This window comes from Haliaeetus albicilla, chromosome 10 (genome assembly GCF_947461875.1).
Source record: "Haliaeetus albicilla chromosome 10, bHalAlb1.1, whole genome shotgun sequence".
Lineage (NCBI taxonomy): Eukaryota > Metazoa > Chordata > Aves > Accipitriformes > Accipitridae > Haliaeetus > Haliaeetus albicilla.
Window position 1 is genome coordinate 32,525,708 of NC_091492.1, and position 22,843 is coordinate 32,548,550.

The following is a 22,843-nucleotide window of genomic DNA, read 5'->3' on the forward strand; positions in this document are numbered from 1 at the left end:
ATTCACAAAGAGGAAAAGGAATGCAAAATTAATCAAATAAATTATTCATTATATTCACTCAGCTATAGCTAACAGTGAATTGTCTAGACAGTAATTACTAATTTTTAACCTATGCATGTTCACATAACACTATTGTGTGAATAGCTTCAGTATACAGCGGCTTGAAATAATAGTAATGGATGTAAGTCAACTAGCAGGTGATTTTAATTGGGAATTATATTGGATTTTTCTATTGAACTTCCATAAAACATTACATAAATATTGAATCTTCTTAATGTTTTTCTCCAGTTGAAAATATAGGCACACAGAGTTCTATGCTAATTTGATCAGTGGGTAAGCAAACACCTTTTTTTTTTTTTTTTTTTTTTTTTTAATTCTGCCGTAAAATTCTCCCAAAACCCCATTAAATTCAGAATACAGCAAGAATCTGCAAGGAGTCTCATGCAATAACAACGTTTTCCATTTCAGTGATGATTTTCCACTAACTAGTTTGTATGGCTCCTTAAGGAGGGTTCACGTCTATCTGTTTCAGTTTACTGGCATGCTGTAATGCACTCCTGATGGTGCAAGGAACAGAAACCTTAGTCCTTCCTCTTTATTGCTATGGCAAAAAATCAAGACTTTGGGGGGATTCCCTTGTTTCCTAGGCAATGCCAAACCTCTGCAGTGATGGATCTCACCTCCTGCTTAGCTACCAGCTGCCTGGGGCACGTGGTTGCTGGGATTTGCATGGTGGAGCTGGTGCTTGAGAGAGGACCTCGGAACAGTTTCACAAGAAGATGCCCGGCCACAGCTGTTGGCAGGCCGGTGGTCCTGCAGGTCTGTCAGCACTCAGCAGCAGCACAGACCTGTGCTACCGATTGCCAGTTTTGTGGGTGTGACAGTGAAGAAAACAGGGGTTTATATTCCTTTGATTTTTTTGCAGAAACCTCTATTACTGTTACAGTTAGTTAGAGAAGAGTTGGATTGAAAATAAAGCAGAAAATCATAATCTCGAATGGATTTGTTATTGAAACGTGTGCCCCATGGACTAATTGCAAGTTAGTAATTTTGTGGTGCTCAACTGCTCCGAGTTGATCAGAAACTGTCATTTATAAAGCTCTTCCATTTTACTTAGGGTAACTTGCCTTAAAGAGAAAAATAGCAGGAAACCCACACAAACAATTGGAAATGATGCAAAACTAGGACATTGTAAAAGAATATTTACATAAAGTTTTGTTTTTGTGCGTGTCAGTTTAAGCTACATCCTTCGGGGTATGGTTTATAGAGAGATGCATTAAAAACTAACCACGTGTAGCTCCCATTAACCCTAATACAAGCTCTAATTCTGACTTCCTGTGTGCTTAAGGTTATCTTAATGCAATTTGATTCGATATTTAATTGCAGTAATTTAATTAATGGTTCTGTAAATAAAAAGGCTAAGTTGTGCCCTCCTACACACACAGATATGCACAGCAAGCAGCTCTAGCGGCTCCTGTGAGACTTAAATTTATGTGTCTTGGAGCAGAATTTAACCCTAAGGATGTATGATAAAATGCCCAAATCCCAGAATAACACCGTAATGGTGTTTGCATTGGAAATGTTATAGTATTAGTTCAAGCTTGCAGGAGGAGAGTGGCATTTAAAAACCAAACCTACAGATTTCTCCCTAATACTTGTCGACAGGTCACAAAATTGCTTCCTTGTATAACAGGATTCCATTTAAAATAGTTTACAAAGACTTAGTTATTAATAAAACTGTTATAAATTGGATAACCTGCTATTAAAATTGTTACACAATCTTGTTGGCCCAATGGGTTACTTACAAGCCAGAGCTTGTAGGTGTTTATAACCCTTCTATTGATGTGCCTATAACCTTCTCTAACACATGCTACTCATGTCTGTTGTACACTTAAAATGCCTATTAAGTATTGATTAGCGTCCCTTATAAACCATTTATAAATAGAAGCATGTAATATAAATTGAACCTAAAATCATTAAGGCTACATGATGTGCAAGTTAATAGTAGCAATCTTGAAAAGTTAGGGAGTGCATGAATTAAGGGAATTGTATTCATAAACTATTTTCCTAGTACAAGATAGCAGAGCTCCCACACAAGTCAGGGATTTCCCATAGCATCTACTGAAGATTTTGCTCTTTTTAAAGATCTATTTATAAACAAGAGGTGACATAATGCAACTTCAGATCTACCAGGTAAGCCAAATTCTTTTTCCGTGTTTTTTAGGATAGAGTAGAGCTATGTAGACTACGGCTCCAAATATTTATGCAGAGGAGGAGGAGCATCATGTATTCACATATGGAAGCGAGGTCCATGTTGCCTGGTGTTGCTGCTGTGAAATGCATAGGTATTCTGCTGATGTTAATTCTACCATATTCTCTATATAATAAATCACAGACAGCTCTTTCTAAATCAGCCCCTAAACTGAACCGAATTCAGCATAAGTAGTGTCCCACTTCAGCATAATTGCTTGCTATTAAGCTTGGAGGTAAATCACATTTATGTCCCTTCAAATCCATACCTGGTATAAGTGAAATCTGAGTAAGACCCTTTGCCTGAATTTGCCTTGCCCTGAGTTTGCATTGCCATTTAACTTAGTATTATTGCAAATACCCCTAACATGTACTTTAAAAGTAGGTTTTATTTTGGAAATGGCACTTGACCCCTAAGGCTAGACCAGAGTTGTGTATACCATCATTCTGTTGTGATTAACAGGATATTTAGATAGGCAAGAGCCAACTCTGGTCCAAAGTCTGATGTACTCTGAAAACCTACAAAACAGTGTGAGAATGACAAGTACAAACCCCTCAGGCAATAATGGCAATCAGCAGGCCTTTTTGTTATGCAAAGGAAAAAAAATCAGATAGATGGAAACAACAATAAACCAACAAAGATTCAAAGTGCTTTCTTTCAAAACATCTCTTGCAATTTCCAGCTGCCTCCCTTCTTTGTCACATCCCACTTCTCAGATAAACAGCAGAATCGGTCAGACTCTTATTTTGTCTCTGCAGTTTTCACTCATTACTCAGTGTCTGTACCTGACCCCCATCTCTTAAAAGCCCAACAATTAAGTGAATTCCAAAGAGGATTACAATTGAAAATCAGAGGGTATAAATGTGATTTAGCATGGAGCGCTGAGCATGACAAATCATTTTTGTGCCTAGGCCTTACTTGTTCTGAAATGAGTTTCATTGAGAAACACAGAACAGATTCAGCCGTGTTCCACCAAGCGTCAGGTGCAGCCATGCAACTTCTGCAGATCGGCTCTTGCAAGTCTTACTGAGGCTGTAATACCTTTCCTTAAGAGCAAAGTGCCGCCGTTTTTGTCAGCTGCTTAGTCTTGGAGGAAATACAGAGACAGGTATGCGCAAACCAACCTCCCAGGTTATTTCCTTCTCTTTGGAAGAGCTTGACTGAAAGCATTGCTTTGTAGAAGGAAAGCACAAGGACACGGGGAGGTGGACTCAGGGTTCCTTATTTATGTGGCTAGAAGAGACAGGAGATCTTGATGCAAAAAGTTTCCAAAATGCGTGGTTTAAGTGTACAACGGAAGGGAAAAAGTTCCTTGAATGTTTTCCTGCTGTGAGTTACTCTGTGAGAAGTTTGTCTTAGGCTTTCACTACTACAGAAGCTGGCTAGTGTTTCATTGATAAATGAAGAAATCTCTCACATCAGAGAAGAATATTAATAGTATGGTCATGTGTATTTGCATGTGTCTGTGTATTGAGTTGCTTTGGAAACAAGGGGAGAAAGCGCCATGAACTGGAACATGCTTTCCATTTAAGGAACAGTTGTGCTATTGTAAAACTACATACAAAAATAATCAAATTCATTCATCCATTCTGTAAGCATCTTGCTACAGATAGCAGTGTGCAGTGTGACTATGTGGATCCCATGCAAAGATGACAGAAAGCCACTTGACTTTGGTTTTGAGCATATTGTTGAACAAATGAGCTGACATCGGTGAAGTTGCTAACAATGTGGAAAAAATGTATGCAAATTATAAAAAAATTTTGGCAATGCTCCAGGTGTACATTAAAGTTACTAAGATACAAAACAGACCTAGAGTATTCTCACTGCAAAACAAAGCAGACAATTTTACCTTACATGTAAGAACAGTTGTTTCAGCATATTGGCCTCAAAGACAGTATGTTGAAACAGCTGTCCAAGTGTTTTGGAGGTTAATCTACTCAATTAATCATTGTGTATTTTTTTTTCAATTTATAATGGTGTTCGTACCATTCCTTGTGGGCATGTGAACAAAATATGAAATAGCAAGTTTCAGTCACCAGTGAAACACATATCAGAAAACTGTGTGAGAAGAAAACCTGTCTTCATACTGACACTGGGTCTTGGAGAGATAAATGTTGTCAATACAGACACTGATCTCAGCAGCCAAATTATGGTGTTTTTTTAAACATAAATTTCAGGGGAGAATCAGTAGCAAGATTGGTTGGTAAGACACAAAAAGCCCAGACTATTGCTTGAAGTTCTGTGAAATAAGTGAATAAGGACATTCTCTGTTGGCTGGTGTTTCCAAGTCATCTAGGAGCTTCCACCTCGAGTAACCTGCAAGCTGCAATTTCATGTGGTCTAAACCAAAACTCTTAGCCTGGAAGTGCAAAACAGCTAAACCATTTTGGTCTTTGTCAGTGTGGAGATTGCACGGCAACCTGAGCTGTCTCGCTCTGGTGCATTTGGACGTGTGATGCTCAGGATCAGGTGCAGAGCAGCATGGTGCTTTCCTCATTGCCCATGCAAGAGCCTCTTGGAGTGGCTGGAACTTGTGCCTCAGCCCCCTTCATGTGGTGCTGCAGAGGCGAGAATGAGAGAGATGCCCTACAATTAACACAGATGTGGTTGTTGCAACTGTGAAAAATAACGTTCAGTGAGACTTTGCTGTGGGGAGAGCTGTGTTCTCAGGTGTGTTGTGCTCTGAAAATCACGCACACACGAAAAGGCTACTGCTCCCACCTCATCTGAATTAATTTTGCAACATTTTATGAATGAAATCCTAGAACCTAGCACATTTTCTGCATATTCACTGCCATCGAACTGCAGACAGCCAGTGTCAGAAAAATCCTCTGGCAATCTATTTGACCAGAAATAAATAAAATCTAAACATAATTTCCAACCTTTCTAAATATCACCACACATGTAAAAATAGCAAAATCTTTATATATCATATCCCAGTCCTCCTTTCACGTCAATGTTTTTTAATCAAATATAGGGTTCCTGGCTTGCTTTTCTTCAACAGACCATGGAGAATAAGTGGGAAGAGTTATCATAAAAGTTGGTGAAATACAGACTACAGCAGCAACGCACAGCTATGCTTAATGGCTTCTAAAGTCTTTTCCTCTGCACTAATTTTCCCAGATTCTAGGTTTATTCCCCTCTGGAGTGAATAGCAATGCATGTTGGAATGAGGCTTTTTAGAGTGAAACTCTGTTTATGAGATTCTTGGCCAAGAAAAGAGAAAAAACCAAACCAAAACAAAAATGCTGCTGCAGAGGAAGAAGCTGCTGCAAGCCATGGCTGCCTGGAGACAGCACTGTCAGATGGCTGCCTTGTGAAATGCTTCTGCTTAATGTGTCTGAGGTTGATTCTGTCTCAGGCTGTTGCTGTTTCTCAGCCTCATCAGTGACACAGCCCAGCGCTACCTGGCCAGGAAACTTGCACATCATCTTCTCTTCCACTCCTGTCACAACTTGTCATTAGGAAGAAGTAAGGTTGCAGTTTTATTCTGGGTTGTTCTTTGTAATAGCTTTTGTCAGATTGCATTGGATATGCGTACCAGAGTTCAATTACAACACTACTGGGAGGAAAATCCAAAACTAAATCAACAACAACTTCCACAATTGCCTTCATTAACAAAGAGGAAGAAAAACAGTATTAAAATGCTAGGTAATGCTGCATTTAAGAGAGTATAACCTTTGGGCAGTTAGTTAAATGTCAATGTCATTTAACAAAAAATGAAAAAGAAATAGAAAGGTATGTTTGATATAGTTGTTGTGGTCCTGTGACTTTAGAAGTTGGGCATTGGTTGACCACTTTGGATCATTTTGGCCATGAAAAGAACAAATACTTGTCCTTCAAAACTAACCTGCAGGAAAGCAGGAGAATGTGGAGTGAAACTTTTGATCATCTTTTTCTGCTTTTTGTAACAAGGTGCCTTCTGGCAATAGTTCTTGGGTTTTTGGAAAATGATGAAGTTGTATCATAGCAAAGGAGCAAAGATGTATTGAAAAACAGGCTTTGTTTCAAGATCCAATTTATCTGTTTTCAGATCATTCCTGTTGCCTAGAAAGTTTGAAAATTCAGTACTGTAAATGAGATACTTTACTCACCATGTTCTCAGTAATTTCTTCATGGGGACTTTCTTGTTCCCAGACCCAGGTTCGGCTTTTGTAGGTGAATACTCTCAGCTAGGTTTTGCATTCATACCTTCATGGACTGGATTTAAACATAAACACGGTTCAACTGTGACATGTCCATTGATTTTATTCCAAAAATGTTGTCCATCAAAAACCTGAAAAGAGCATGTTGAGGCTGTGCTGAGACAGTGTGGGAAGTGGTGTGGTGCTGGGAGATGTTCCACCTCTGGGTCCTCAGCTCACCGCGAGGTCACAACACACGCAGAGCTGAACTCGCTTTGCTATGTTGCTGTTTGTGTTGTTATGAAGTAGATGTAAAGTATTAGTGGTCTTTGCATGAAAGAGTTTATAATTGGATTTATGTAAGACCCTCCGTTTTCGGAGGAAGACTTTGAAAACAAAATGTGGGAAGTACTGGCCCACATCTGTGCCATGTGAGCGCATTTGAACCATCGAGGAAGTGAGATGTCATCAGGGAGGGAGAACGTGGCTAAATACTCCAAAGTGTAAGAAAAGACAGGAAAGAGCCAAAATTATAAGGAGAAGTGGAAGGTGAGGAGAGCTTGCTCTTTTCTGTGTGGTACGTGTATAGGGGTGCTTTCAACTGAATGCACTTTTGAGCTGGAATTCTGTGTTACATTTATGAAGGCCTTTAGGTGCAACACTTTTTCCTTTTTGGTCAATCTTTTGCTAAAATGATGTGCCAAAATGCCAGAGAACCTTATCTTTTCTTAAGCTATGTCTTCTGTCAAAAGCATCTTCCCTTGCATTTGTCCATTTAGCAGGAGCAATGACTATGCAGCAAGAAGACCCCATCAGCTGCAGTACAAGAAGGAATATGGCATTAGACCTGGCCTTCTTCCCACCTTACAACAGTAAATAATTTGAAAATGGTACTGCAAAAGAAGAAATACATGTATTATCATTTGGAAATCTGCCCATTGTTAGAGGAAAAGTAAAGAATGAATGGTTAACAGCCAATTTTAAGGAAGATAAATTTCCTTAATGGAGGTGAATAGCGAATATTCATTCTATTTGAACAGTCCAGTAGTGGTGATCTAATTTCTCTTCGCAACTGAGTCAGGGTCTGTAATTGTGTGTCTTGCATTAAGTAAAATGGCAGCAAATGGGAAACGTTTTCCTCCACCGAGATAGTTCCTGTAGATGTGTTCTTCAACACAAACTGCGTAATTCTCCTTTTCCTCTCTAGCGGTACCTAGTTTATCTTTCTGGAAGATCAGTATTTTTTCCATTACACATAATGTAACAGGTTCTAAAGAAATAGATTGTAAAGTTTGAATTTGAATAATGTCTTAATGACTTCTAAAGGCTAATTATGAAGATAATACTTTGGAAGCAAAGATAGAAGTCTTTTTTCATTTTCCTTCTGTCCTTCAATGTCTTTTGCTGAGATGGAAAACCAAGTCAGCCACTACTTCATATAGTTTACAAATAATTTTAAACTAAAAGTTTTAAAACCATGTTGCAGTCCCCTGCTTGGGCTGAGTTTGGTGCTGAGGGATAAGGACAAGGAACCATTGTTAAAATTCTTTATCAAAGAAACATGCTGTGATTTTGATACATACTTGCTTCCATAGAATAATAAATGGAAGACCTTTGTCTGTTTACAGAATGCTTCTATTGAAAACCAATAATACTGTCACTTTCTATTTCTATTCCTGAGAAACATTATTGTCATCCCCCTTGTCTGCTATTGTCTTGCCCCATTTCCAACCACCTGTGAGATGACACTGGAAGGCCTCTTAAAATGGAACGTTTTGCAATAGTTTCATATTAAGAGGTACTCTGATTTTTCTCTTAAGTGCATTCAGCTGTCTGTGGCATTAGAGTATATGCTAATATGCCATTATCATTTTCCACTTAAGAAGGGTGACAAGTAATACAGTATTTCTTCCTTTCCTTCCATCTGTTACTGGTTGCTTTATTTGTAGCCCTCTATATTTCTTTACAGTCACTGATACTTTTTTTGCTGCACAGCTGAATTTCAGTTAAGCAACCAATAAATTAACTGTTTGAGATGTCGCATGCTCAGCATTTACTTGTTATGCAAAAAGGCCATTTAATAGGAAAGATGTGGGAATTGGTATTTAAACTGTACTGAACCAACAGCCTGAAGACAGTAGGTTTGAGCGTAACCTCTCAGAAAAAGCATGGACCTAGGACTTTGGGTATATGGACTCAGTTTCTTGATTTGTCACTGGCCTGGTGGGATTTCTTCTGCCTCAGTTATTTTAACTGTATAATGAAGATAACCATCCTGTTGTCCTTGGCAGAGCTGAGAACTGGTTTTGCAGTATTGGGAAAGACAAGATACTATAAGGAGTAATTAAAATAAATCGTTCAATATGTAATTTTTAGAACAGATGAAAGAGAGACGGGGGAAAGATGAAAAATTAAATAGTTTGATCCTGATTTCACAGGACTTTTACATTTGTGTAACGTCATGGTCTTTATTATAATTACTCCCTCTTGCACCAGTCTAGCCGAGAGCAGAATCCAGTCAGACTATTTTTGCTCACAGGTTCTTAAAACACTCTTTAGTTTGAGCGACTGTGTCTACTAAAAGCTGATGGACTCTGGAAAAATACTGATGTTCTGAAAGCACTGGCTCAGCTTTTGAAACACAGATTATATTCTCCTAGTCTGCAGGAAATAAATACACTGCACAAGAGTTCACTGAGAAATTCAATCATGAAAACAAAAAAGGGATTTCATTCTGAACTTGAATAAAAAAGAGGTTGTTCTTTATAAAAGTTGAGCAAAAAAAGAAATAAGCAGACATAGGGGCATGTCAGAACAAGGCAGCACTTCTGAACAGGTACAAGGTGAACAGACTGAAAAATTAAAATGAAGAACAAAATTCAAGCCAAGAAGAAGCAGAGGAAGGAAGAAAAAAAAACCTCAAGTAGTCCTTAGATCAGTCAGAAGACTCTCAAAACCTCACCTCAAATAAATCAATATTCTTATTTGAAAAAAAATCAGAATTTTTAATTTTAGCTTTTTTCAAAAGAAAATATTCTCAAAGGTGTCTTTTTTATGCTTTTTGATTTTTGTCAAGAAACTTTTTTTTTTCTCCTTGTCAAAAAAGTTTCCAGGCAGTTCTAAACACAGGCAGGAGACATCTGTAGTGTTTGTTTAAGTAGAAAGTAAATGTTGAAGACTTGAAAGGCAACACTTCGTTCAAGTGGATGAGCAATATACAGTTGATGGATGCTCCCAAAATCAGTGAATAAAACACCAGAAAGCTCTGGTGTGCAAGGATAGTAAAGGCTGATACCTAGACTGGCTACAGATGTGTTCTCCTGCTTTTAATTTTCACTGCATCAAATACAGTAGTAGGCAGCTTTATGAAGTAAAGTAGATAAAAGGCATGGTTGTATCATCTGTGAAGTCCATGTCACTGTAGGAAACATGCAGTGGTGTAAAAATTGTTAGGAGTGAAGGCGCTAACAGTAATATACAGGTACTGATTGTTTATAATTTTGAAAGTGGGAAGGGATAGAGTTTCTCTCCCCTAATTCTAGACATCGAGTCTAAGCTAGACATCTGAGCCCTTTAGTAGGCAATGGAGAGAGATAAAACTTCCAAAGTGTCACTTATGCTGTCCTAAGACATGTGCCTAAGACAGGAACTGCCAGAGAATGAATGACTCGCCGCAGGCGCTTTGGGGGAGAATGGCCTTTCTGAGGGAGAGCAGACAGTGGGAAACAGTCTGCTTCCAAAGTGTTTGCTGTCTGAAAAGCCAGTCCTGCAGCAGTGTGTGTGTATGCTTTACATCTGAGAGTAGTCGAATGCAAGCCCATGAAATCACTTAAATAGGTAAAATAAGTAAGTACAGCAGTCTGGTCCTGACAGGTAAGACAGACCATCTTCACGAAAAAAACAAACCAAACTTCTTTGGTTAAGGCATGGGTCTCTCCGGTCAGATCCATGTTCTTCAGAAAATGACACCCTCCTTTTGCAGGATGATGAATGTGAGCATCTAGTAGATCTCTATTCCATTTTAAAATCCATAATGTGCTTCTCAAATAGAGTTAATAAGTATATGCATCTAGCTTTGTCCAGAAAATACAGTTCTTTATTGCATTTACTTGGTACGTTATGAGCTCTGGACTTACACCAGTGTTTGAGCTATGCTGAGGGAGAAGATATAAAATCCAGTTCTCCTGAACCCCCTGTCTAGCAAATGCTAGACAACTGTCTTCTATCAGGGGATTTCAGAGGACTTTGCATGATGTCACAGTCGCTTTCCAATGTATCTTTTTCTGCTCATAAACAGGTATTCTGAAGCAGTAGCCACTCTGTGAATGGCTTAATGAAGCAAGTCACTGTGTCTGAAGCAGGAATAGAACCCACACTCCCTCCATGAGAGGATGCTCCTGCAGGATGTTGGGAAGTCATGTAGACATGCTGTAATTAATTTGTGCATTCTTCTATAGCATTAAACAGCTGTTATTACAGAAGGACATGGATTTCTGCCCAGGTAGCACTCATGGTAGAAGATGAGCACACAGATTGCGGCAGTAAACTCATGTGATACGCAACCTTATGTTTCAATGTCTGTAGTTTTGCACTTGTGAAACTGAAGCCTTTTCAAGCCAGTGAGTTGCCAGCTCTCCTATTGTACCGGTGGCATAGAACTTCCTCCAGAAAACGCTCCTTCCAGCCCACTCCGAAAGAAATTGTGATGACTAGGAAAGCAATTGGAGGAGTGTCTGAAAGAAATTCTTCAAAATGGCCATCCGCAATGCTATTAAATATTATTAAGCTTGTGGGACAAAGATACGGAGTTAGAAAATTGTATCTTTGACTACTGTTGGTACTCAAGTGAATCCAATAGTTATGTTCCATAAACTAGGCAAAGCATGGCCTCCCTAGATTTTTCTGTGGAAAAAGCAATGCCTTTGAGGAGTGTTTATATTGTCATTTCATGGCCATTTGAAAACAATCATTACTGTATCAGTTTGTACTGAGGCTCATGTCATTGCTCTTGAGTAGACAACTCTACCTGTTTTGTATCCTCTTGAATTCAGGGTGATATTGTTTGATTTCAGTTGGAGGTGACACACAATTTTATTAAGTCAGAACATGATCATGTTTTTCTGGAATAAAAAGGGAAAAAACAACATCTTTAAATGAACTGTGAATTTCTAAATATGCTTGAAAATGGTTACCAATCACTTACTATTGAGAAGAACTGGTACAAGTCTGTCAGATGAATGCTGAGGTACTATACATATCTCTAAATATACTGTATATTCCAATGTGAATGACTGGCAGAGTTTACCATACTTTTAGGCTGACTTCAGGTCCTGTATTTCTTGGTGTACTAAAAGGTCCTGAAACACAAGCTGGGAGCTCCTGGTGTCTCTTCTCTGTGCAGACAACTAAAATCAGATGTGTGATAGTTGCTCTCCAGCTGTAAGAATTTCTCATTGCTTCTATCCCAGGTATGCACTTCAGAGCAATGGTGTCATGATGTTTAACACAGCAGGTTTGGAGAATACACTCTACTGGGACATAATGGGCTGAAGCAAAATAGCATGAGCGCAGTCTCAGGAAAGGTCTTTTGCTCATGCAGAAGGCACTGGTACTTAGCTGAGACAGCGGAGACTGCCTGACAGGTTGCAATTACTTCTGCCAAGTGCACCAGGCTGTGTTCTGAACCTTTCCTTAATGGGGGCAGATCTGTTCTGAGTTATAAAAAATAAAATAAAACTGCCTCGGGTCATAGATATGACAGTATCTGTGCTTCTAATCAGGTTTCACCTTCAGCAGCAGGTTTTGCTTATTCATCCTACATAAACCTCAAAATGAGCTGAATTTCCTTCATAAAAAAACATGGAAATGGAATAAATCTCAGCTTTAGTTTCCACGAACTCCAAGACAGAATTACCACTCTGGCTGATCGTGTGTGCCAGGTACACTCTGCTAAGATAAGAGCTTCCTTCAGCATATCTGCGGCAAAAAGACAAGTTATGAAATAAGATTCCACTTTGGAGTCTCTGTATCATGCTTTTTTGTGCTATAGCAAATTGTTTTTGCAGCACATGCTAATATACATCTAGAATAATATTCAATTAGGCTAATAGTTGCTGCTTACATTGTTCTGTAAGAATTGGTGATTAAGAACCTCTCTGTATGGTTCAATCTACATTAATTAATTTCTCCTGTAGAATATATGCACCTGCCTTTTCCTCCTTTGGGATCCCAATATGAAGTAGAGCTATTATGCAGGTAAACAAAGGAGATAAAGGATGGCCTTTAACTTTGACACGATAGCCTGCAGTATTTGTGATTTGCCATCTGTCATAACTGATCACTCCTAATAGCGATATGCTGGATAAGAAGCTGAAATGAGGAAACAGCCGGAGACAGAGGAAGGTTGGAGGGAAGTGGGAATAACCTAGGGACACGCGTGCTTGTCAGGGCAGGAGGACTCGTGTGTGGTTACACTTTAGGCCTCGCTCTGACTCCTGAAAACTTGGTAAACAGTTGATTCCACAAGTGGCTGCACTGAAGTGATGTTTGCAGAGTAGGGAATTAGCCACTATTCGGCCCTTTATTAGGACTTGTAATGGAACTCCTTTCACATGCACAGCCTCTGCAGTCTTGAGGCAAGTCCTGGGCAGGCAGGATTGCCCGTTCAGCCCACAAATAACAACCGATCAGCCATCTGCCAAAGCAGCTAGCAGCACTCCTGCTAGCATTACTGTGGGGTCTGGCTCCCTGGCATGAAGTGGACTGACTTTGTGAATGTGGGGAGGAAAAAGGGTCAAAGAACAATGTGAATTCTTTGCAAGATTGTTTATGTTTTCTAATGTTTCATAAACACGTAATCTCAGTTGTTCATTCTCACCATTGGGTGGCAAAATGGTATATCTTACCTGATATAATGGTGGAAAATATAAATAGCTTTCTAGCAACCAGGCTTCATTAATATGTATTGGACACCTAAAATGATATTCAGCTAGGAGGGGGAAAAAGTACAGAATTGCTTTGGATTATAATAATTTCAGCAAAGCATCTAATTTATATATTAAGCTTGCTTAATGGACTTATATTGCCTTGCTCTTTGATCTGAAGAAAAAGGTGGTGAATAATTTATCAAATAAAAAAACCTCCCCTAACCCAGCCCACACGTCACAATCTGCCCTATAATTTACATTTTTTAAGAGATGCTGTTTCCAGGCAGGAGAACTGGTTCCTAAAGATTCCTTCTAATATTACAAATGTATTTTTGCGAGGTACACTCTGGGGAAAAAAATAATAATGAAGGAATGCAATTCTGCAGACAAATGTTTCAGCTCTATGCCTTCTTCACTGAAGACAGTCATTTCAACTAAATGCCAAAAGGCATTTAGCTGTAGCATTTGTCAGTGGAACAGGGTTGGCTTTAGGTTTCCCTCTTGATTTACAATTGAGTGTTTATTGGGTTTACTGTACTGTAGCATGTTTTGTTAACCTCTAAAAAACCACATCCAGCTTGTGCATTCATCACAAGGATGATATCTGTCACAGTAAACTGAGTCGGCGTGGGGCCTTTTGCCATGCCAGACTTCGTGGAAAGGATGCTGGCTGCTCCTGGAGGGGCAGGAAAGATGCACTGGCGGCTTTGAGCTGGGGTCTAGGTAACCTGTGTCCAGCTCCTGGCTCCTGAGATGCTTTCTTGTGAGATGCATTATCTATTTCTCCATGTCTTTATTTTTCAGCCAGAAGAGGGGGGAAAACTGTGTCATGTTGGCTCACAGTAGCTGGGTGAGCTGTTGTAGGGTCACATGCCTGAGGAGGATTTAGGTTGGTGTGGTGTTGTTTAGAGCCTAATTATTGGGAACTTTATGCCTGGAGTTCCTCAATTGGTTCGTGTCTACCTATTGCAGTCATTCCTCAGTAATCCCTGCTTCTGGTCACATACATAGGTAACAGCAGCGTTGGTAATCACAGCGCTATCATGACTCTTGACACGTCTCCCATTCACGTTTCCCCCCATTTGTCCAAAGCAATAAGTTGTCAAACATTTACTATGGCTGTGCGCAGGGTTTATTCATATTTAAATAAAGCCATTATCCTGGCCTTGAGTTTTGGTAGTTTTCTGCTCTTCCTCTTGAGTATTTCTCTCCATAGTGCCATCTAATCAGCTTTAGGTTTTAATTAAACAGCTGTCATTTGCTTCCTAGTTCTGTTGCGACCTGATGTTGTATTAAATTTTAATTTAGCCTAGGCTGGATAAGAAGTAGATTCCTTCAGACAACAAAGAAATGCTATTAGCAGGTTACAGTTGTAATTAAGAAGAGCTCTGCTGAAGTGCTAATGCATTCAGGTACAGAGAAGGAGCTGGAGATAAACACGCACATAATTATTATTCAGGGATAGAGCCTGCAATATGAATGTGTAGCTTCCACCCAGGCTGCTTGAATTGAAGGTTTTGGTCAAGATCTGGCAGCTGAAACCCTCGACAAAAGAAATGGGAAGAGATTCCCAGTTTTTCACCTGGGACCTTGCAGTGTCAGCCGTTAGAGGTTTGTGCTGGTGGTCGCTGGGTGTTGTTCAGATGTTTCACTGATGGTGTGCCATGCGGGAGGACCTGCCCATGTAAATCAACATTATTACCCCTCTCTTCATTTCAGATGCTGTTAATAATAACCAGCACAGGTATCTTAAATGCAGTAACGCATTTCTTCTGCAGTAAACCCCACCGTGGAAATATAAAACAAGCCCAACAGAATCTAGGTTAAATGCTATTACTTGTTGAAGATGCACTAAAAAAAAAAAAGTCCGTTTATAAATCTAATGGACAGTCAATTAGTTCAGTTCTGCCTTCATATTTCTTCCTCAGAGGAAATACATTTTTTTAGTCTATAAATAGCCAGCTCTTAAAAAGGTCTTTACACAGCCTATTATACTTGTGTAGCACTCAATCCAGGTATCAGGCATCTGAAATATTAACTTAGATAGTAGAATTGCTTACCAGTGAAGTGAAGCAGCATCAGCTAATTAGCACAGTGGTACCTGTACACGCTGGGAAGGAGGGAAGGTTCAGGACAGTGCTTGTGTCAGGAGTAGGATGAGCATATTTCAGAGCGCCCACAAATAGCAGGGTCGGAGGTGTCTCCTTTAAGACCTTTTCTCTCATGCTTATCTTCACAGGGAGTTTACAAAAGGAATGCAAATGTCTTTATAAACTTTGCATTATCCTTCAGAGCATCGAAGTTTGACTTCAGCTTGGTAGCTAAGCAGCACTTAGTGTTAAAAGGAGGCTAGAGGTTTTGTTTATGCTTTGTCACACATGAAGGTCAACACTAGGGTGATGCAACAAACAGTGCAAAAACCAAAGGAGAAATTAGTTCAGGCCTGTTGAGAACCTGGTTCTAAGTCCACTGAAGTAAAAAGAAGCCTTTCATCTATGACTCAGTAGGGCTTTGGATCAGACCATAATTGCAGTGCTGCCTGCCCCTGACATGTAGGAGTTACATAGCTGTGCTAACAGAAAGTGGGTTTGGAAGTAGAATTAGTCACATGCTCGTAGTTTGTGACCTTGGCAAAAATACTGTTTCCCCTGATGCACTGAAAAAGACTGACTGTGGTTGAAGAACGGCTTAGAAATAGCATGCTGGCAAACTGCTTCTTGGGAGAGTTTTAACACAGGACCACCATGTCTTCATCATGTATCTGGCATATGTTTATATTGGATTGATGGCTTAGGATTTATGGGATATTTGCAGTTGGTTTGGTGAAATCTAACTATCTCTTCTCTGACATACTAGTGGACAAAGCACCCTCAGCTTCTCTTTTGCTGTCTTATACAACCTCAACCTCTTTTCACCTGAGGTGCATCTGATTGTTTTCTCTCACCTAACAGTACATTTTCGTCTTGGTTTTGTTCAAAGCTCAGTCTTTGTAAAGGTTTTACAGTTGTTCTTTCACACCTCCACTTTTGTCACATACTTCTGTCTTTCCCAGTGTCCCTCCCTCATGGATGGCAGCTGGTTATAAATGAGCCCATTCAGCATAAACAAAAACTAGACAGTCATTTACTGTGTAAAACATCTGGTTTGTGCCTTGCAGAGAACAGAACAAAGGCAGTATATTTATTTCATGAGGTATTATTCAGAAAAGCATCTCTATTCAGGACAACACTTAAATGCATGCTTAAATCACATTGAAATCTAAGTGTCAAGTTGAGCACATACTTTTAGAGCTGTTCTGAACAGAAATGGACTCGAGTACATGCTTAAATGCTTGTCTGGAACATGACTGCCCATAAAGCTCTAGTAGACTATATTAGTTAGCTGGCACTAGTGTTATTAGTACTTCAACTCATTTAATTCAGGGTGCTTTTTGTAGAAGTTTCCGAATATTGATTAATAATACATCTTAGTTGCAAGTATTTATTGGTCTTCTCCAGCTGTCCTTAGCTTGTGGTCAATGCCCATTATTTTCTATCAATCTAGCTAGCAGACAGAAGCAAATGATAGTGAATATATCTCCCTATGCAAGCTGCCATCAAATTTTTCACTAAAATCCATTTCTTCTTCCTCCAATTCTAATAATGGAATTTAAAGTTAGATTAGTTTGAAGCAACTTTTTTTTTCCAACTGGCAAGCAATTAGTTTTATGGAAGTTGAAAAATGAAAAGCGGATTGATTCGAAGCAGTATTTCCTATTGCAGGCTTTTTGAGAAGGCCAGACTGAATCTCTAGTTCTTGCTCTGCGTGCGTGTCAGTTCTGGGCCTGCAGTAAGCACTGCTTAAGCAGAGACAAGCTGCTCTGTAGGCCTTTGGAGGCTGTTCCCCTCCAGTCTGCATACCTGCTTACGCAAGGCAGGGACCTCTGTAGCAACTCATTTGGAGTAATTAATCAAACTGCAGCCATACTGAGACACAGAGGAAGGCTGTGTTAATGGAGTCATTAGAATGCCAGCACTGTGAATTCATCAGGATTAGAGATAAATGTGGTAAAACATCTCTAGGTGGGATTTTGATGGGGAAAGACTAAAAAAATTGTATATGGATGGCATTGCTTAGTTTCTAATACCTTACCTCATCCATACTTTTTCTCATCATGTCTTTATGTCTCAAAAAGGGAAAATGGTCAGCTCACAACACTGTTAGCTGGAACAGTAAGGAAGAAACGCTGTTATTGTAATGCTTGATAATCACCTCCCAAATCACTGGCATGATTCGGGGCAAAGGGGTGGGAAGAGTCGCTGACACCGTCTGGAGATCATACCTGAATAGCACTGTGGTTCTGCCAAGCTGCAGATGTGCCTTCGCACGTAACTGCGTTACAGATTTCATTGCCACAGCAGCCAAACCTGTAAATGGGCTCAAAAAGAGTAAACCCATGTTTGTCAAAACCAGAACTTGATGGTCCAGATGCAACTTTTGGCTTAGAAAATTGTTAAACCATTGACTGCAGGGAGCTCAAAGGGTATGTGCAAGGAAGGGTCGCTCCTCTGCTCCTGCCCCTGTCAGAGGCAGCGTTTTGGTTCATCGGTCTGACCCCTGCAACATTCTCATGGTTTTGTGCTTCTGTAACGCCCATCCTTTGTTTGTGTGTGTGTGCATACAGGACACGGAAGTCCTTAACACGGCCATTCTGACGGGCAAAACGGTGTCTGTTCCAGTCAAGGTTGTTGCTGTGCAGGAGGATGGGTCCGTGGTCGATGTTTCAGACTCCGCTGAGTGCAAATCAGCTGATGAAGACGTCATAAAGGTAAGGCACCCACATGAGGCGGAGAACGGAGTTTTCACCCTTTTCTCCTCCACCACCACCATATTGAGACCTAGCCCACATTCGGGACTTTATTTCAACCAGTTGTTTTACACTCATGGCTGTTTCTGTGGCGGTGGGTTGTTGCCACTGTGCAATGAGGAGAGCGGTCTCCAGAGGTTATGCGGGGTTAGCACGTTTCCATAGACTGATGCAGAGCCATTTTTGCCTGGTGTGTTCCATATGCGAGAGAGGGCCAGGGACGCTGAAAGAGCAGTCCTAGTCTTTCTTCTCTGGCCAGCCAGTGCTGATGAGGAAGAACGTGTTGTCTGATACATCACACTTGGGAAAAGTCAGCTCCCCACCCAGGGAACTTTGTTCTTGTGTGCCTTTTCTGCATCCATTATTTAACAGTAATAATGCAGTATGTTGTTACCGTGTACAGCAAGGTTTCCTACATGCTTCTCACTGCATCACCTGCTTTCCAGCCAGGAATTTCTTATAAGTAAAGACACTGAACTGTACCAAAAGCTGGAGGAGCATGACAGAGAGTAGGAAATAACAACTATATGGCAAAAATTATTAAAATGAGAGCTGGGAGCTTTTAAACAATGTTTGTGGTTTGTGGTTTGTTTTTTTTTTTTAAATAATATGTTCAACTGGCTTTCCCTCTGACATTGAGATGAAAATAGCATTAATATGACTTTATCAAGACACTGACTGCATGACTTCTGACACCACTGCATGGCTTTCAGCTTTTAGCTGATTATTATTTTTAGGCATAAAAGAGGTCCTTTTGAATAACTTCTAATAGGTTTAGTTGATTTATCATGTGGTTTGGGGGTGATTTTTTTTTTTTATTTAAATGAACCTAAGAATTGACTACAGTGAATTCTGTATAGGGCTGGGTTTTTTTAATATTATTTATGAGTTTCTTAAGGTAGTCCTAGAAAGATAGTTTCTTTGTTTCAATTTGAGGAAAGTCCAGTATATATTATATATAAAAACTATAAAAATAGAGTAGTATACTAATCCTGTAACCTGTAGATCTATGATAAACTCTCTCTGTAGCTTTCAAGAAGCAAGTTCCTCCCCATATTCTAGCTATCAGTTGTGTCATAGAATCACAGAATGGTTTGGGTTGGAAGGGACCTTAAAGATCATCTAGTTCCAAGCCCCCTTCAATGGGCAGGGACACCTTCCACTAGACCAGGTTGCTCAAAGCCCCATCCAACCTGGCCTTGAACACTGCCAGCAATGGGGCATCCACAACTTCTCTGGGCAACCTGCTCCAGTGCCTCGCCACCCTCACAGTGAAGAACTTCTTCCTTACAGCTAATCTAAATCTACCCTCTTTCAGTTTAAAGCCATTACTTCTTGTCTTCCCACAACATGCCCTTGTAAAAGTCCCTCTCTGGCTTTCTCGTAGACCCCCTTTAGGTACTGGCAGGCTGCTGTAAGGTCTTCCCGGAACCTTCTCTTCTCCAGTCTGAACAACCCCAATTCTCTCAGCCTGTCTTCATAGGAGAGGTGCTCCAGCCCTCTGATCATCTTGGTGGCCCTCCTCTGGACTTGCTCCAACAGATCCCTGTCCTTCTTATGTTGTGGGCCCCAGAGCTGAACGCAGTGCTCCAGGTGGGGTCATGTGTGAATGTATTCCAGACCTGAGCACTTTAATTTCTCTTCAGATTGCATTTGAAACCCACATTCTATACCTGTGTAGTTTTAACCTATTATTATAACCTCTTTGTAGATGAGACTGCAAAGGTCCTAACAGATAGCTTGTACTTTGTCAGATAAATTTTTATGTTCTTTATCTGCCTAAAGAATTGCACAGAGCAAAGCTATTTATTTTGAAGATGATATGCTGGAATAAAAAATTCACCTTTTGACAACTCTGAATAAGCTTGTTACCAATTTTGGAGATAAATTACATTTTCTAAAACAAACAAAATTTCATTACATTTTAGGTCCAACAACAATTATTTATCTCCATTTAACATGAAAGCAAGTAATTCATAAATAAGATTCAAATTATTGGGCAGAGGCATGTGTGCCATTGTATCCTCAGAGAAGTTGATAGCTTAGGGCTTAGTTATACAATAACTATAACTTTTCATACCTCAAAGCATTTTGCAAAGGACGTAAGTGTAATATTCCCTTTTCATGAAAGTGACTATTCCAATGTTTAGACTCAGCCAGTGATGGAATAGGTCTTTTGAGTCTCTAGCCTGTGCTCTAGCTTCTATATTTTCCCTTATATATCAGATGAGAAAAGAAAAAAAATCACATTTTCTTTTTCTGGAAACAAAATTTCCTTGAGAGTCCTTACCAGAAGGAACATGAATGAGTATCTTTGTTTATGACTAACTTAATTGTCAAAGGAAAAGACTCTCTTGATAAATTCTGCTATTCTTTTTTTGCTGTGTGCCATATAGCTATTATCCGATTAGTGGCTATTATTTATCAGTTGATAAATACAAATAACAAATTGTTATTATTATAAATGCAAGCACCAAGTTATATATCATCAACATATTGCTGAGACTGTCTTTTCTTTGCACTCCAGAAAACCAGATCAAGAGCTAAAAGACAATGTCTGTGGACCATTGTTTCTATTAATTGAGTTTCTAGTATTTCTAGGACTTGCTGTAGTTTAGAGAATACTGGACTGAACCAGATAGGAAAAGGTCAGGAAAAAGACTCCTATTCCTTTTCCACTAATAAAATTAGTATCTGCAGTGTTAGAGAGATGTTGCATTCAAAACACTGTCTGTTTAAAGTCCATTTAGTTCATCAGCAGTCGTCCATATGGATATCCTGTCAAAGCTGGACATGAAGTTATTCTGGTTCCCAGATTTAAAAGGTCCACTGAAGCTAGCAACTAAATAAGGCTTGACATGACCTCTGTGAGCAGAGACAAGATTTCTAGTTGCAGTTGTGGATTTATACAATTCAAGAAAGCAAAGCTCTTGCCCTTTGACCATCTTCCTTTTTTGCTTTTTCAAAACTGGTTGTATATCTACGTGGAATTAGAGCTGCTCCAGAGCACCTTCCAGCTGATGAGTGCCTTCCCACACCTTTGAGTGATCTGGATAGAGCAGACCAAAACACCGGCCAAAATTCTGAACAGGTCCTACAAGATTTGCACTATAATTCCCCCTTTTTTGGTAGTGACTAAGTAGGTATAAATCAGGTCTTCATTTGACTGCTCTGTGAAATTATTTGGGTATCAAATCACTGACAGAAGAGAATGCCTCTGGGACTCTTTCCCAGACCTGGTACCTGACTCCCTAATATATTGACTTAATGAACAAAAACAAGAGGTCTGAATGTAGTCTTCACTGAGTTCATCTTGCCTCGTCCTGGTGATATAAAATGGGAGTAATGTTATTTTTGTGAAAATCGCAGCATACGTGTAATGGATTTCAGTCACAAATTACTGAGAGGTGCTCTCAGACTGAATGCTGTTAAAGCATAATTTTTTAACTGGAAATATATGTATTGGTTGCAAGATTGAATCCATAACGATTAATTAGCTGAGTTAAAATTTAGTACAGGGTTTATGTGCCTATATTTTTTCAGAAATTTGCATATTCCCTTTACAAGCCCCTTTGGTAAAGTCAATATTGACTTCACTTCCAAATTTGTGTTGCCTTTTCTATATAGGTTGTACTGCTAAAACCTCTAATAAGAGTTGTCAGGCATTTTGGATGTAATTGCCTAATCTTAAGCTTCTTTTCACTGTTAATTCTGCCTTTATTGTTTCTTTGTAATTGGAGAGATATTCATATTCTTTTGGGCAGAACAAAGAGTGTTGCATTCTTAACCTTTTATTTCTGTTTAATAGCTAATGATTTAATAGACAATTAATGAGACAATTCTTTGATCACTGATGTAACACCATCATTTTCAATTAAGACACAATGAATTGAAGCTAGTTTAAATAAAAACAGACTTTGGCCCAGGCTATTATGTATTTATACAAAAAGTGCTTCTCTGGGCAGCTACCTAGATATCACGTTAATATAAATACTACTCAGAGATGGTCAGATAGATAGATAATGTACAAGTGATTTATTTGTAGGCAAGAGATGTGAATCTTTCCTATTCTAAGCTGTATATTCCCTCAGCCTAACAGTTTGATAGCTTCCCAGCAAGAGAATATTTCAGTCCACATTTTTCAAAGCATACCTAATTAGTAGTAAATATAATGAAACGCACGTAGTACTTTTTGACCTTGCATTTTCTGACCTTAGCATGACTTGATCCTCAAAGGAATCTCACAGGTAAACTTGCTCAGTTCAACTACAATCCCTGGTCCCTACAATTGCTGATCCCTACAGTTGGACATAGGTCGTAATACTGACCAACCATTTCAACTTGAACTGGCTACCCTTTAAATATTTTGATGGAAGCATTACTGTAAGTCAGTGAAACTCTTATGCTTATTCCATTATTGAAAAGGAACATTTAATGCTGTTGGCATTTGAGGGGAAAGATTGGCTTTATGATTAAAGCACTGAAATGCTTCTCAGCATTAATTTCCATATCTCTTGCTGATTTCCTGTGTGACTGTGGGTAAATCACTCATTCCCCTTGGAATCTCACTTCCTTATCTGCAAACAAGGTGGAGAAATACATCCTTTTCCCAGCCTCAGCCTGCCTTATGTAGTTTCTGAAGCTACTGTTGACGCTGAACGGACAAAATCCTTATCTCCACTAGTCTCATTAACTT

The 22,843-nt window shown here is 39.4% G+C and overlaps 1 protein-coding gene across 3 annotated transcripts in view; it reads left to right on the top strand.

Annotated features, from left to right (window-relative positions):
* The window catches only part of TMEM132B (transmembrane protein 132B), a 263,336-nt gene that overhangs the window by 196,508 nt on the left and 43,985 nt on the right, over window positions 1-22,843 (top strand). For all 3 annotated transcript variants that reach the window (XM_069794884.1, XM_069794885.1, XM_069794886.1), the window contains one exon: window positions 17,965-18,108. In XM_069794884.1, coding sequence (XP_069650985.1) covers window positions 17,965-18,108 — 144 coding nt within the window. The remainder of the gene's footprint in view (window positions 1-17,964; window positions 18,109-22,843) is intronic.